This window comes from Lotus japonicus, chromosome 1 (genome assembly GCF_012489685.1).
Source record: "Lotus japonicus ecotype B-129 chromosome 1, LjGifu_v1.2".
NCBI classification, from domain to species: Eukaryota; Viridiplantae; Streptophyta; class Magnoliopsida; order Fabales; family Fabaceae; genus Lotus; species Lotus japonicus.
The window spans coordinates 21,550,926-21,565,984 of record NC_080041.1 but is presented as its reverse complement, the minus strand read 5'-3'; the positions used below and the strand labels follow the sequence as shown (position 1 = coordinate 21,565,984).

Genomic DNA, 15,059 nt, shown 5'->3' with positions numbered 1-15,059 from the left:
ATGCCAGATTCACTTTTTGCTCAGGTGTTTAAAGCTGTCTATTTTCCAAGAAGCGGTATTTGGGATGCAAAACGAGGTTTTAGACCAAGTTATGCATGGACAAGCATTATGCGAGTTGGCGATGGCAAAAGTATTCACATTTGGAAAGATGATTGGCTTCCGGGTGGAGCACCATTATTATTTCGTGATGATTTAGTGGAAGAATGGAGGATTAGCAAAGTTTCTGGTTTATTGCACTACCCTCAAGGAGGTTCGAAACAAGACCTTATTGAAATGGTGTTTGCTCCAGCTACTGCTCAACGTATTCTTGTTGTCCCTGTGCTTATTTTTCCAATAGAGGATTCTCTATTTTGGCCTTCCAATACACATGGGAACTATACCAGCAAATCTGGTTATCACTTTGTTCAAGTTGTGAACCAACAAGGCCAATCCTCATCCTCACGTGGCCCTAGTTTGCACCCAAAGTTGTGGAAAAATTTCTGGAAATCCAAGGCATTGCCCCGCTGCAAAGACTTATCTTGGAGAGCAATCAATGACATTCTGCCTGTCTGTTACAGCCTGCGTGTTCGAGGGGTTAAGGTGGATGTTTTGTGCCCATTTTATGGAATGAAAGCAGAGACGGTGGACCACGTTTTGCTGCATTGGGCTGCGGTCCAGCTACTTTGGTTTGCATCGCCGCTAGCCTTGAGAGTAGATGCTTTTGCTGCTTTCAATGATTTAGTGTGTGCGGTTCTTTCTACAACTGAGGAGGACGTGATTGCAGCGTTTCAGACTTGGTTATATGCTCTATGGGAGGCAAGGAATGCAAGCATCTTCAACGGCAGGCCGGTCTCCATTGAAGCTTTGCTGCAGCGGTTTGGCAGATTATCCGAGGAGCCACCAGCAGTGACAGTAGGTCCTCCTCGTGTCCAAGCTCTTCTAGCTTATACTTGGGTTCGTCCACGACAAGGCACCATTAAGGTGAATGTTGATGCATCATTTCATGATGGGGGAGGGACAAGTTTTGGTATGGTTACTCGTAATTCAAGAGGGGAGGTGCTGGCTGCAGCGGCATCCCAACCAACTTACGCTCTTTCGGCGGTGCTCGTAAAGGCTCAAGGTCTTAGGTGGTCCATGAAGATGGCGACATAGTTGGGTTTCATGAATGTTTGCTTTGAGACGGATAGCCTTCAGTTATTCCAAGCATGGAAGAGTCCAACACATGGCGTTTCTTATTTATTTTCTATTTTAGGGGATTGTCGTAATTTTGTTTCACATTTTACTGTTGTTTCGGTTTCTTTTGTTCGTTGTTCTGGGAACTTTGTTGCGAATTACCTTGCTAAGCATGCTTCTTATTTTCCGGGGGTTATCTGAATTGAGGAGGTGCCTAATGAGGTGATCCCTTTTGTTGGAACATGTTGGCATGCATTTTGTCAAAACAACCGATTGTCGAAGCAGATGTCGTGGCATCTGATTCCGTGAAGCTAGGGCATCAGTCCTCAGTTTGTGTTTCTGTTGTGGGCCCTCTGAAGATTTATTGAAGATATGTTTTTGAGTTACTTGAGGAGCAAGTAGCTATTCCAGAAGGGTTTTATTTGTTGGGTTGTTATTTGTTGAAACAATCTTTGTTAAAAGATTGGTTTCTATCTTTACTTGTGCAATAAGAAACCGAATCTATCAAGATTGCATTTTGAATTGCTGTTACTGCAATCTGTTTCTTCAGCCCGTGTCGACTCTGAAGCCCATGCTACCGCTGCTGAAGTCTATAAAAGGATGAAGACCTAAAACATGAAGACGACGGAAGCTGATAGAGAGAGATAGAGTGTTTTAGGATTTGTTATTGTGCTTTGTCCTTTGTTAATTGTGAATCCTCTTTGCTCACTGATTCTATAAAGCAAGGAAGGGTTTTGTGTTGTTTGATTGCATTCAAACTCAGATTGTTCATTGTGTTCACCAATCACTGTGGCAGTGATTGAGAGAAAGTGAGAGGGGCTCTCATACTTAGGTTGAGATTCTAAGTAGAAATACACTGGATCGATTAGGAAGTGAACTATGAATTGAGTTGTTCATGAGTGTCTGTAATTCCTGAATCTTGAGATAGTGGATTTCCTTTCTTTGGGTGCAAACCCTCCAGACGTAGGTGAAAGTTTTTCACTGAACTGGGTTAACAATTACTGTGTGTTATTGTTTCTGTTCATAAGTTTTGCGGTTGTCGAACCTCTTGTCCCAGCATCGTGCAGAACAATCGTATCAGAGGGAACCTGATTTACAATTGGCATCAGAGCAGGCACCCTGTTCTGGTTGGGTGAGCTCCAGGGAGTTTTATTCAAGTTCTCATGGATAACAAGGAGAGAGGATCAGTCAATAGGCCACCCATTTTGGATGGTACTAACTATGACTACTGGAAGGTTCGCATGACAGCCTTTCTCAAATCAATTGACAACAAGACTTGGAAAGCTATTGTCAAGGGTTGGAAGCACCCCACTAAGGCTGAGGTTGAAGGCACCTCTACTACTGTTGTGGAAAAACCTGAAGAAGAATGGACCAGTGTTGAAGATGAAGCTGCTCTTGGAAATTCAAAGGCTCTAAATGCTATCTTTAATGGAGTTGACAAGAATATGTTTAGGCTGATCAATACGTGTACTGTGGAAAAGGATGCTTGGGAAATTCTGAAAACTGCACATGAAGGAACTACTCGAGTAAGGATGTCAAGGCTTCAGATGCTTACTACTCAATTTGAAAATTTGATGATGACTGAAGAAAAGACTATTTCAGAATTTCACATGCGTGTCCGTGACTTGTCTAATGCTTCATTTGCTTTGGGAGAACCTATGTCAGATGAGAAGCTTGTAAGGAAGATCTTGAGATCTCTTCCTCAGAAGTTTGCTATGAAAGTCACTGCAATTGAGGAGGCTCAAGACATTGAGAACATGAAGGTTGATGAACTTATTGGCTCTTTACAGACATTTGAGTTGAAACTGAGTGGAAAATCTGAGAAGAAGAATAAGAGTATTGCTTTTGTGTCGAACACTGATGAAGGTGATGATGAAGACTGTGAGGGTGAAAATCTTTCTGAGGCTCTGGCCATGCTAGCAAAAAAATTCAACAGAGCATTGAGAAAGATTGACAAAAGAACCAGGCCTAATGTTCAGGACATGAAGTTCGATAACAAACCCAAGTTTTCTAATTCACAGAGAAAGACCAAAGAAGAAGAAAGATCTGGTCAGAATAAAGGAGTGCAGTGTCATGAATGTGAAGGATATGGCCATATCAGGTCTGAATGCGCCACCTATCTAAAGAAGCAGAAGAAAGGTATGATGGTAACTTGGTCAGATGAAGACACTGAAGATGAGGAGGAGATATCTGCAAACAAAGTCAATGCTTTCTTTGGAACCATCTATGAGTCTGATACAAGTGATGAGGACATTACAGATGAGGAACTGACTGAGACTTACAAGCTGCTGCACATCAAGTGGGAAGAAGCATGTAAACTTGTGAGAGAAAAGCAAAGTGAGATAGAACAACTTGTCTCTCAGAATGAAAGGCTGAAAGAGCTCAGCACAAAGCTGAAGGAAGATCTGGAGGAATGGCAAAGTAAGTTTAATAATGTTGATGTTATGGAAAAGGCTAATCTAGTGTTGATTAATGCATGACTTCAAGAGGAAGTGGCAACTCTGACAAGAAAGCTTGAAGCTACTCACAAATCTGTTAGAATGTTGAACAGTGGTTCTGACATGCTTGATGAAATTCTGAAAGAAACTAGCAAGCAAGGAGGGAGTTTGAAGGGAATTGGCTTTGACTATAGAACAACAAACAAAGAAAATCAGAAAGGTTCAAAGAAATTTGTGTCTGCTGCAAAACAAACTGAATTCAAGAAGCCCAGAAATTATCAGTTGCCAGATTCATTGCCTCGACATGTACCTCTGCATGTGAAACCCCAGCTTAAGCTTGACAAAACTGTACCTTGGAAGTGTCACTACTGTGGTAAGAATGGTCATATAAAGCCCTACTGTTACAGGTTATATGGTTATCCTCAGATGCACGATAAAAAGCCTGTTCAGATGAGGAAGCAATGGAAGCCCAAGGGTGAAGTCAGATGTCAGGTAGCCTACACGTCTTTCAGAGCATCATCAAAGGAAGATTGGTATTTTGATAGTGGCTGCTCAAAGCACATGACAGGAAACAAGAGCTTCTTGCAAGACATCAGAAGTCACTCCACCAACTATGTTACTTTTGGAGATGGAGCTAAAGGAAAGATCAAGGGAGTAGGAAAGCTTGTTAGCACAGAATCCCCTAACTTGAACAATGTGTTACTTGTAAATGGTTTAACAGCAATCAGCATAAGTCAACTGTGTGATCAAGGATATGATGTGAAGTTCAATAAGATAGAATGTGTTGTAACCACTGATGATGAGAGAGTTGTGATGAGAGGAGTCAGATCAAAAGACAACTGTTATATGTGGACATCAGAAGAAAAAGCTCATGTTTCCAGATGTTTGTTAACTAAAGAAGATGAGGTGAATGTATGACATCAAAGACTAGGACATCTCAACTACAGGAGCATGCAAAAGATTATTGCAGATGAAGCAATAAGGGGATTGCCCAATTTGAGCTTGGGAGAAGGAAAGCTATGTGGAGAATGTCAGATTGGTAAGCAAACCAAGGTGCCACACAAGATGCTCCAGCATCAGACCACGACAAAGGTTCTGGAATTGCTTCATATGGATCTCATGGGTCCCATGCAGGTTGAAAGCTTGGGAGGAAAAACGTATGTGTTTGTCTGTGTAGATGATTTTTCAAGGTATACATGGGTTGAATTTATGAGAGAAAAATCAGAGACTTTTGAAATATTCAAGAATCTATGTATGAGACTTCAGAATGAGAAGGACTGTGTGATTGTTAGAATCAGAAGTGATCATGGAAGGGAGTTTGAGAATTCAAAATTCTTGGAGTTCTGTGGAACAGAAGGTATTAGCCATGAATTTTCTGCCCCCATCACTCCACAACAGAATGGAATTGTTGAAAGGAAAAATAGAACTCTCCAGGAATCAGCTAGAGTAATGTTACATGCTAAGAAGATTCCACACCAGTTCTGGGCTGAAGCTATGAGTACTGCCTGTTACATACATAACAGAGTCACCAACAGGGCAGGGACATCCTCTACACAGTATGAGCTATGGAAAGGTAGAAAGCCGTCTGTAAAATACTTTCACATATTTGGAAGTAAATGTTATATCCTTGCAGATCGTGATCCTAAGAGGAAGCTTGATCCTAGAAGTGATGAAGGAATTTTCATGGGGTATTCTATGAACAGCAAAGCTTATAGAGTTTTTAAATCTCGCACAAGGACCATGATGGAATCTGTGAATGTGACTGTGGATGATGAACCAAGCAAGAAGGAAGAAGCAGTTTTGAATGAAGATGATGATGGTGCTGATGTTCCAGCCGATGCTCTAGCAACCGCCCTCGACAATGAGTCAGAAACAAGTGCTGATGAAAAGGAAGACAAAGATATCACATCAAACAAAGCTCCATCAATCAGGGTTCAGAAGAATCATCCTCAAGAAAACATTATTGGTAATCTTCAAGAAGGGGTGACTACCAGATCCAGAAGTATAATTGCTCACAGTTGTTTCATCTCCAAGATAGAACCCAAGAATGTCAATGAAGCTCTCACTGATGAATACTGGATAAATGCTATGCAAGAGGAGCTAGAGCAGTTCAGGAGAAATGAAGTGTGGGAGTTCGTGCCTAGACCTGAAGAAGTAAACATCATTGGCACTAAGTGGATCTTCAAGAACAAATCAGATGAAACGGGAACAGTCACAAGGAATAAAGCAAGGCTAGTTGCTCAAGGATATACTCAGATAGAAGGAGTTGATTTTGATGAAACCTTTGCTCCAGTAGCTAGACTGGAATCTATAAGACTCTTGTTAGGTGTTGCTTGTCTCTTGAAGTTCAGACTCTATCAGATGGATGTGAAGAATGCTTTTCTGAATGGCTATTTGAGTGAAGAAGTTTATGTTGAACAACCTAAAGGATTTACAGATCCACATCATCCAGATCATGTGTACAAGTTGAGGAAGGCCTTGTATGGCTTGAAGCAAGCACCTAGGGCTTGGTATGAAAGGTTAACTGAATTCCTTGTAAGCAATGGTTACAGTAAGGGTGGAATTGATAAAACTCTGTTTGTGAAGAATGACAAAGGTAAGCTCATGATAGCACAGATTTATGTGGATGACATTGTATTTGGAGGAATGTCAAACTCAATGGTGGAGCATTTCGTCCGACAAATGAAATCTGAATTTGAGATGAGCCTAGTTGGTGAATTGAATTATTTTCTAGGACTACAAGTGAAACAAATGGAGGATTCTATGTTCATATCACAGAGTAAGTATGCTAAAGGGTTAGTCAAGAAGTTTGGCCTTGAAAAGGCTGGTCACAAGAGAACTCCTGCTGCTACACACATCAAACTTTCCAAGGATGAGCAGGGGGAAGATGTTGATCAAAGTCTCTATAGAAGTATGATTGGAAGCTTGTTCTATCTCACTGCTAGCAGACCAGACATCACATTTGCTGTCGGAGTTTGTGCTAGATATCAAGCAGCTCCTAAAGCAACTCATTGTCTACAGCTGAAACAGAATATATTGCAGCAGGAAGTAGTTGTACACAACTCATGTGGATGAAGCAAATGCTGAAGGAGTGTGATGTTGAACAGGATGTCATGACATTGTACTGCGACAATCTCAGTGCAATTAATATTTCTAAGAATCCCATACAACATAGCAGGACCAAGCATATTGACATTAGACATCATTTTATTAGAGACTTGGTGGAGGATAAAGTTGTTAATTTGGATCATGTTACAACTGACAAGCAATTGGCTGATATTTTCACAAAACCCCTTGATGCAATCACTTTTGAAAAATTTAGAGGAAGTCTAGGGATTTGTCTTTCTGATGCGTAGCAATTAGCGTGCCCCAGTGTGTTAACGGCTAGTTTCTTCTTGGTCATCATTAACTGCCGTTGTGACATCAGCAGAGAGAACGTTACTTCATGGTTCACTTATCCTATAACTACCTCCAACGGACAAATTGTGTTATCTCAACCGCTTGTGCATCTATCTTCTTCAAGACTTATCATCTCTCATTTGCAATTCTGTTTCGTTGATCTGTGCTCTGTTTGTGTTTGCTCTCGATTCATCATGTCTCAAAGTTCAAGAAAGAAGGAATCTGTCAAGGCCAAGATTGAAAGAACTGCTAAAGGAGTTAAGTGTATAGGTTTGAAGAGTGATTCTTCTCAACCATCTTCTGTGTCCAAGAAAGCTCCCAAGAAGATGAGATCAAGAAACCCAACGTGTAAGGTCTACAAATCACAGGTCAAGAACAACAAACCCAGAAATGTTCCTATCCTTGAAGAAGTTACTGATGAAGAGAAAATCAATGATGAAGATTCTCCTGTGAAATCGCCCCCTGATGTTGAGACATCTGGGTCTAAGGAAAGTTCTGCTCAAGAAAATCCTGGAAAGGATTCCACTTCTCATGAAGATTCAGGCGATGCTACCCAGCCTGATATCTCTGTTTCATCCTCTTCGAAGGATGCTGATCCAAAGAATGGTAACTCTGAGGGTATCAATTCTGAAGAGCCAATCCAGGCTCCAGCCTCTGTTCAGAACATCTCTGATGATGATTCTGATGATGTTCCTCTAACTGAGTCCTTTGCTGATAGTGTTGCTGCGAGGATGAAGAAAAAAAAGAAGGGTTTATTCTCCTGAAGTCACTCCTACTCCATCAAAGAAATCCAAGTCTTCACCTATAACCTACAAGTCACGACAGGCCAGTGTGAAGAGTAAGGGAAAGCAAAAGGAAGACAAGACTCCAAATGAGAAGAAGAAGAGGAAGATTCCAGTTGAAGTTGAAGACTCTGAGTCAGATGTTGAAGTCGATGTCCAGGATATTCGATCTTCTGAGAAAAAGAAGTTTTCTGGTAAGCATATTCCTCAGAATGTTCCTGCTGTCCCTATTGATAGAGTGTCTTTTCACTTAGAAGAGAATGTTCAGAAGTGGAAGTTTGTTTGCAAGAGGAGAATGGCCAAGGAAAGGGAAGTTGGCTCTGATGTTCTTGAATGCAGAGATGTTATTTTACTAATTGAGAAAGCAGGTCTGATGAAGACTATTCAGAATGTTGGAAAGTGCTATGAGAAGCTTGTGAGAGAGTTCTTGGTGAATCTCTCTGTTGATGTTGGACTTCCTGATAGTGCAGAATTCAGGAAAGTCTATGTGAGGGCTGAGTGTGTTGTGTTCTCACCTGCTGTGATCAATCAAGCACTTGGCAGAAGTGCTATTGAATTTGTTGATGAAGAAGTGTCCATGGATGATGTGGCCAAGGAACTTACTGCTGGTTATGTGAAGAAGTGGCCTAGCAAGAAGTTGTTGTCTACTGGAAATCTCAGTGTGAAGTATGCTATCCTTAACAGGATTGGTGCTGTGAATTGGGTTCCTACTCAGCATACCTCTGGTGTTTCTGCAACGCTTTCCAAATTGATCTATAGGATTGGCAAGCCTATTGCTTTTGACTTTGGAACTTTTGTGTTTGAGCAGACATTGAAGCATGCTGATACTTGTGCTGTGAAGCTGCCTGTTTCATTTCCTTCACTTCTTACTGAGATCATTCTAAAGCAGCATCCTCAGATACTTAAGCTGCAAAAAGAAGAACGCCAAGGTGGTGAGCAAAGTACTACTGCTACAACTGCTCAGGATGTGAGCAATGAAGAGGAGGAAGGATCTGATGAGAGTAAAGAGGAGAGTGCAGAAGGATCCGGAGAGGAGTCTAGTTCTGAAGACTAGATTGTTATGATCTTTTGCAATTTTCTTTTGTTTTTGGATGTATTTGTGCACCCTTTGCAAATTTGGGCTAAAAAGGGGGAGTAGTAGTTTGAAGTTTGAAGTAACTATCTGCTATGGTTTGAGATGTTTTGTACGACTGCTGTGAAGACCTATGTCACTATTGTGAGGTTGCTTTGCTTCTGTGAAGATTATGTGTGTTTTGCTAGTGTTAGCTTTGTTATGAAGACAAGTTCAAGACATGGCCTTGTTTGTTTCAAGTTGCATCTTCTGGTTTTATGTGGCTAGATTAGCTTAGCTTTATGAGGATAGCTTATGTGCTGCTAGCTTCTGATTGTAGTATTTCTGATACGCTGATGTTCAAGCTGATCTATTTTGGTGTCATTATGTGCTAAGGCCTGTTTGTACTTCTGGTTGTGTGCATTTTTGCTGCTAAGTGCTTTGTTCCAACTATGCTAAGTTGTTGGTATGGATGCATCATGTGAGGGGGAGCAATGTTTAAGGGGGAGAATTGATTCTCTAGTTTTTATCCTCTCTGGTTGTGTGTTGTTTTAGACAAAATTTGACAAAGGGGGAGATTGTTGGAACATGTTGTCATGCATTTTGTCAAAACAACCGATTGTCGAAGCAGATGCCGTGGCATCTGATTTCGTGAAGCTAGGGAATCAGTCCTCAGTTTGTGTTTATGTTGTGGGCCCTCTGAAGATTTACTGAAGATATGTTTTTGAGTTACTTGAGGAGCAAGTAGCTATTCCAGAAGGGTTTTATTTGTTGGGTTGTTATTTGTTGAAACAATCTTTGTTAAAAGATTGGTTTCTATCTTTACTTGTGCAATAAGAAACCGAATCTATCAAGATTGCGTTTTGAATTGTTGTTACTGCAATCTATTTCTTCAGCCCGTGCCGACTCTGAAGCCCATGCTACCGCTGCTGAAGTCTATAAAAGGATGAAGACCTAAAACATGAAGACGACAGAAGCTGATAGAGAGAGATCAAGTGTTTTAGGATTTGTTATTGTGCTTTGTCCTTTGTTAATTGTGAATCCTCTTTGCTCACTGATTCTATAAAGCAAGGAAGGGTTCTGTGTTGTTTGATTGCATTCAAACTCAGATTGTTCATTGTGTTCACCAATCACTGTGGCAGTGATTGAGAGAAAGTGAGAGGTGTTAAGTTCAAACGTGTTACAACGTGTTTCAATCTTATTTTGATCCTAACAATTTTTATAAATACTTTTCTCTACTAAAATCTAATTCCAGATGTTAATGACATTTTTCAGGAAATATATATTATAAGGTCGCATGCTTCAACGAATATGTCTAAGCCTTATAAGGAAAAAGAAGTTTACGCAAGATATGACTGCATCGTCCAGTAAACAAGGAAGACACTTATTCTGTATCGTTTCATGCCACGTCATACCTCATAATTTCAGAAGAAGCCTTTGAGCGGGAAAGTCAAAATTGTATCTCAACTATTTGCCCCATGCTTTAGTCAGAAGGAAACTAATCTGGTCACGTGCAAACTGATTTACCTTTGAAGAGAGAAGTCTCGATGACCAATGAAGAGGAAAAAGGACAACACGTCAACATCACTTTTCCAAAATGTCTCTCTTCTGCAAAGTAGCCCAAAGCTATCACCACCTACTAGCTGACAAAGTACACCTTTTTGGCTAAAGGATAGCTTTGAACAGCAGCATGCATTTAATGAAGCTACCAACCGGAGATTTGAATCAATGGTTAGATGACACTCACAACGGCTACAAACAATGGCCAGATTTTGTGTCTCAACGGCTACACAACTAGCAAGATCATATATAAAGGACATATCTGAAGATTGAAAAAAAAAGAAGAAGAGAAAAATTTATTGCAAGAAAAGAAAGAACTCAGAGCAGTTACTCAAAACATTCTTCAAAGCATTAAAAGCTCACAGCAGATTTCCTAAGAGTCAAATCCGATCTCATACCTCTGCTAAATCAAGAGAGAATACCAAACCTTAAAAGAGTCAAACCTCTTCTCTTACTTCTCTCTTAGATTCCGAACTCTTGTGTGTTCCAACGTCCTTTCAGAACCCAAAACACTTGAGAGTTCTAGTGCCATAAATTGTCTACACCAACTCTTTTGAGAAGAGATTTCTTGTAGAGCCAAACAATCTTGTTGATTGTAGGAGGAGTCCTGTACAATACTTGGAGAAGTCCGTGATAATACTAGGAGGAGTCCTGTACAATACTTGGAGAAGTCCGTGATAATACTTGGAGAAGTCCTGTCTAATACTTGTATTGGAGAAGTCCTTGATACTTGCTAGTGAAAATCTTGGTGGTGGCCAAGTACTGGACGTAGCCCAATCGTTTAGGGTGAACTAGTATAAATTCCTGTGTGCTGATCGTTCTGCTTTATTTACTTACTTCCGCTGCACTAAACAGTTTTTGAAAAGTCACCAGAACAATTTTCTTAAGAACTTATCTTCTTTTCATAAACTAAAGTTTTAACAAGTAATTTTTAAGAACACAATTCAAACCCCCCCTTTCTTGTGTTACTTATTTACATATCAAGAGGGGCTCTCATACTTAGGTTGAGACACTGGGTAGATTAGGAAGTGAACTATGAACTGAGTTGTTCATGAGTGTCTGTAATTCCTGAATCTTGAGATAGTGGATTTCCTTTCTTTGGGTGCAAACCCTCCAGACGTAGGTGAAAGTTTTTCACTGAACTGGGTTAACAATTACTGTGTGTTATTGTTTCTGTTCTTAAGTTTTGCGGTTATCGAACCTCTTGTCCCAGCATCGTGCAGGACAATCGTATCAGAGGGAACCTGAATTACACCTTTCGTTGATGCCGATGTATTAGCTTCTATGCCTCATTGAATCAGTTTCTTTCATAAAAAAAACATACATGTAATGGCAGCAATGTATATCATATAAGATTACACACGTAGCAATGGCGAACGACCTTGTGTTAGCCGTATTCTCAGTTAACATTAAAATATGAAATAGGGACTAAAACCAAAGTCGTTTAAAAAGGTATGACCCAAAGTTTTTCCATCCGACCCAAAAGACTAAAAGACCCAATATTATATCCATCGGCTCAAAGGACTTACACCTTAGTGAGAACCATAAGAGCATATTAGATGACTTAGCCGAGGAACAACTCGTCCCAATTAAGGCCATTGGTCTCATGACAACCCAATAAATAGAGAGTAAGCAAGTGGCCAATAGCCACCTTGCATTCAAAGAAGCTTCCTATAGACTCGAAAAGACAACGATGGCATAATCTAAGCATATAAGTATAGGTGTAGTCGTTCATTTACATAACTATTTTCTCATTATGCAATTCTACAAGTTATTCTTTGATTTTGGGATCCTCTCACTACTCTCTCACTGACTTGACTGTCATAGTGTCTTCTACACGTACACTCCCCGCTTTGATCACGTAACTCCGCCACACTAGCAAAGCCAAACAAGGCCACACATCACCACCGAATATGAGGATGCAAGGTATACACGATGTTATCTGAATCTTCAACGAATCTAATTGCGACGAGTGTCTTTGGAATTTCTTGACCTATAACAAATTGTATATCAATACAATGTGTGACTACTGCTCTATAAGCCCTACACCTACCAACTTAGAGACCTTCAAGCAACGACCAAAAAAGTCCAGCTCATAATCTAAATTAGTGTTGTCAAATAAATCATTATTTGCATCGGCTAGGACAAACTAAAGTTGATAAATGAGCATCTCCCGTGGGGCCAACGCAAATTATGAACTATTAGTATCAACTTTTTTTTTTGATAAGCCAAGAAATATATTGAAAAGAAGTATAAGGGGTATTTCAAACCAATACAAAGAGGAAGAAAAATGTAAGGCCCAAGTTTTAAAGCTTTGGATAAGTGAATAAAATAAAAGAGTTTATTTGATTAAGATAAATTTGTGAAGGAAAAAGGTTCAGGAAAAGTCCAGGAATTTATCGAAAAACCGATAGGAGTTATTGCACGATTAACCTACGCCTAATCCTAGGTCAAAGGTATTAGTGAATAGTTAATTTATACTTTAGGACGCGATGGAAACTAATTCCAAAAATCTTCAGAGAAATGTTAGAATTTCTCTTATTCGTCTATAAACAAGTATTTCGATGCGAAACCCTGGAACGTACGAACGTCAAATTCCAATTCTCGGAAGTTTGCCGAAACGGAATCCCTGATAGTTCAAAAACCCTAAAATCGACGGACGATGAAGACTTTTTCTATTCGGAGCTTCAAATGAAGATTCCACCCGCGATCGCCTATTTCTCTCGTTATTTCTAATCTTTCTTCAGAAGGAAGTTTTCTCATCCGACATCCACTGCAAAAAGTAACTTATCGGGTAAAATAGTTTTACACCGACTTTGCGTTAGTCACCTAAAATACAAGGAAACCTCTGTTGAGTTTTGGAATTCTGTCGCCAAAACCTATCTTAGAACTCACGGAGAATGAAGCCGGAAAAATATGAATCATTCTTATATTTTTATTTTAACTCTATGAGTTAAATCCTCCGGTATCTAAACTAATCTGTACCGGTTTACAAAATATCTTCTCAAAATATCTCCCTAAAATATCTATTCGTTCTTATCCAGTATTTGATAAATATCTATTCATTCTTATCCAATCTTTGATAAATATCTATTCGTTCTTATCCAATCTTTGATAAATATCTATTCGTTCTTATCCAATCTTTGATAAATATCTATTCGTTCTTATCCAATTTATGATAAATATCTATTCAACCTTATCCGATCCTTGATAAATATCTACTCATCCTTATCTAATCTCTACAAAATATCTTTACAAAATATCTTTACCAAAATATCTTCTCAAAAATATCTATCCATCCTTATCCATCCACCAATGCATCCTTATCCAAACTTTGCAAAATATCTCCATTTCCTTCACTATATATAGGTTATAAGCTAGAAAATGAAAATTTTGCAAAACTCACCCATTTCTTTCCCCAAAACCGCGGCCAAGAGAGGAGAAGAGGAGGAAGTTGATCTTCGCGAATTCTTGCCCGTTTGCTTCACCGATCGTTGCTAATCGAAGACCTTGAGGTAGGTAAACTATATCTCTCTTCTGATCGTCGTTTCTGTCGACTTCTCCTAAGTCTTTATGTGTCCAAAGTTTTGAGGTTTTTGGAAAATTGTCCAAATAGCTTGATTTCTTTGTCTAAACATCTTCCCTACGTGCTCAGGAGCACTTCCGTCGGATTAGTTTTTTCGTAATGTCGCCGGAATTCCGCCGGAATCAATTCTACCTCAAATACCCATTTTGGGGCAAAGTCTCAATCTTTTAGCTTAGAACTCTCGACTTGGCTTAGTGCTAGTAGGATTAGTTGTCATAAACGTCGTTGTTGACGTCTCCATCCAATTTGTTTTTCAAAAATCCAGTTTTGAAATTCTGAGTTTAAAATAATGACCAAACTACCCCTATGTCAGTTTTCGATCCGAAAATTTTTCCGAGCTTAGAACCGTCTTAGTTACGGCTTATGTTAACCTAGGAACCAAGTTTGATCGAAGAAAAATCGACCCTCCCAATTAAAGGAAGTGGCCGAGAGCTATATCAAGGGGGGGGGGGAAGAATCCGATTTTTCGAAAACTTGTCTTAACGCGTTAGATTGTCGTACCACGAAGTTTGTAGTGTACCGTGTAACCCTAGGACTCTTTGATTGCTGAGTTTCTGACTCTTGGTGTTGATTTCTGTGAATTTTGCTTAAGGTTCTTTTGAGGAGGTTCCTGGAGAACAGGAGAAGAGCGTGAAAGACACTTTGAGGAGGAAGCTGGAAGACCCACCGGTGAGGGCTACTCTCTGAATTACTAGCTAATGCTTTAGGTGTCGACGAATTCGACTTGATTTATGTGTTATACACTTAATTGCTAATTGCCTGAAATGATTTCTGAGGCTTCGGCCGATCTTGTTGAGTACTTGATGCCATGATATTGTGTGCTAAATGATTCACATGTTATGTGCTAAATGGTTAATCTAGGATGTGTTGGAATATGCTGTTTATGTTTATTGATTGAGCTGATTTATTTATGTTACTCCACTTATATCTGTTATGCTTCAGAGTGAGGATAACGGGCATGTCATGCCGATTTTATTTTTGAGATTTTGGGAAAGTTTGATGGGACGGACCAAGGTTCGTACCCTATTATTGCTTTATGGATCGAGACCTTCTCAAAGGAAAATGAGCTTGAAAATGTTATTGGAAAAACC

General features: G+C 39.8%; 1 protein-coding gene across 1 annotated transcript; it reads left to right on the top strand.

Moving 5' to 3' along the window:
- LOC130729959 (uncharacterized) lies at window positions 1-1,131 on the top strand. The gene has a single exon (XM_057581816.1). The coding sequence runs from the start codon at window positions 1-3 to the stop codon at window positions 1,129-1,131; it is 1,131 nt and encodes a 376-aa protein (XP_057437799.1).
- The last annotated feature ends 13,928 nt before the right edge of the window (window positions 1,132-15,059 follow it).

Bases quoted from the DNA above. Each gene is read 5' to 3' on its own strand.
- LOC130729959 (XM_057581816.1), top strand. From the start codon at position 1: ATGCCAGATTCACTTTTTGCTCAGGTGTTTAAAGCTGTCTATTTTCCA.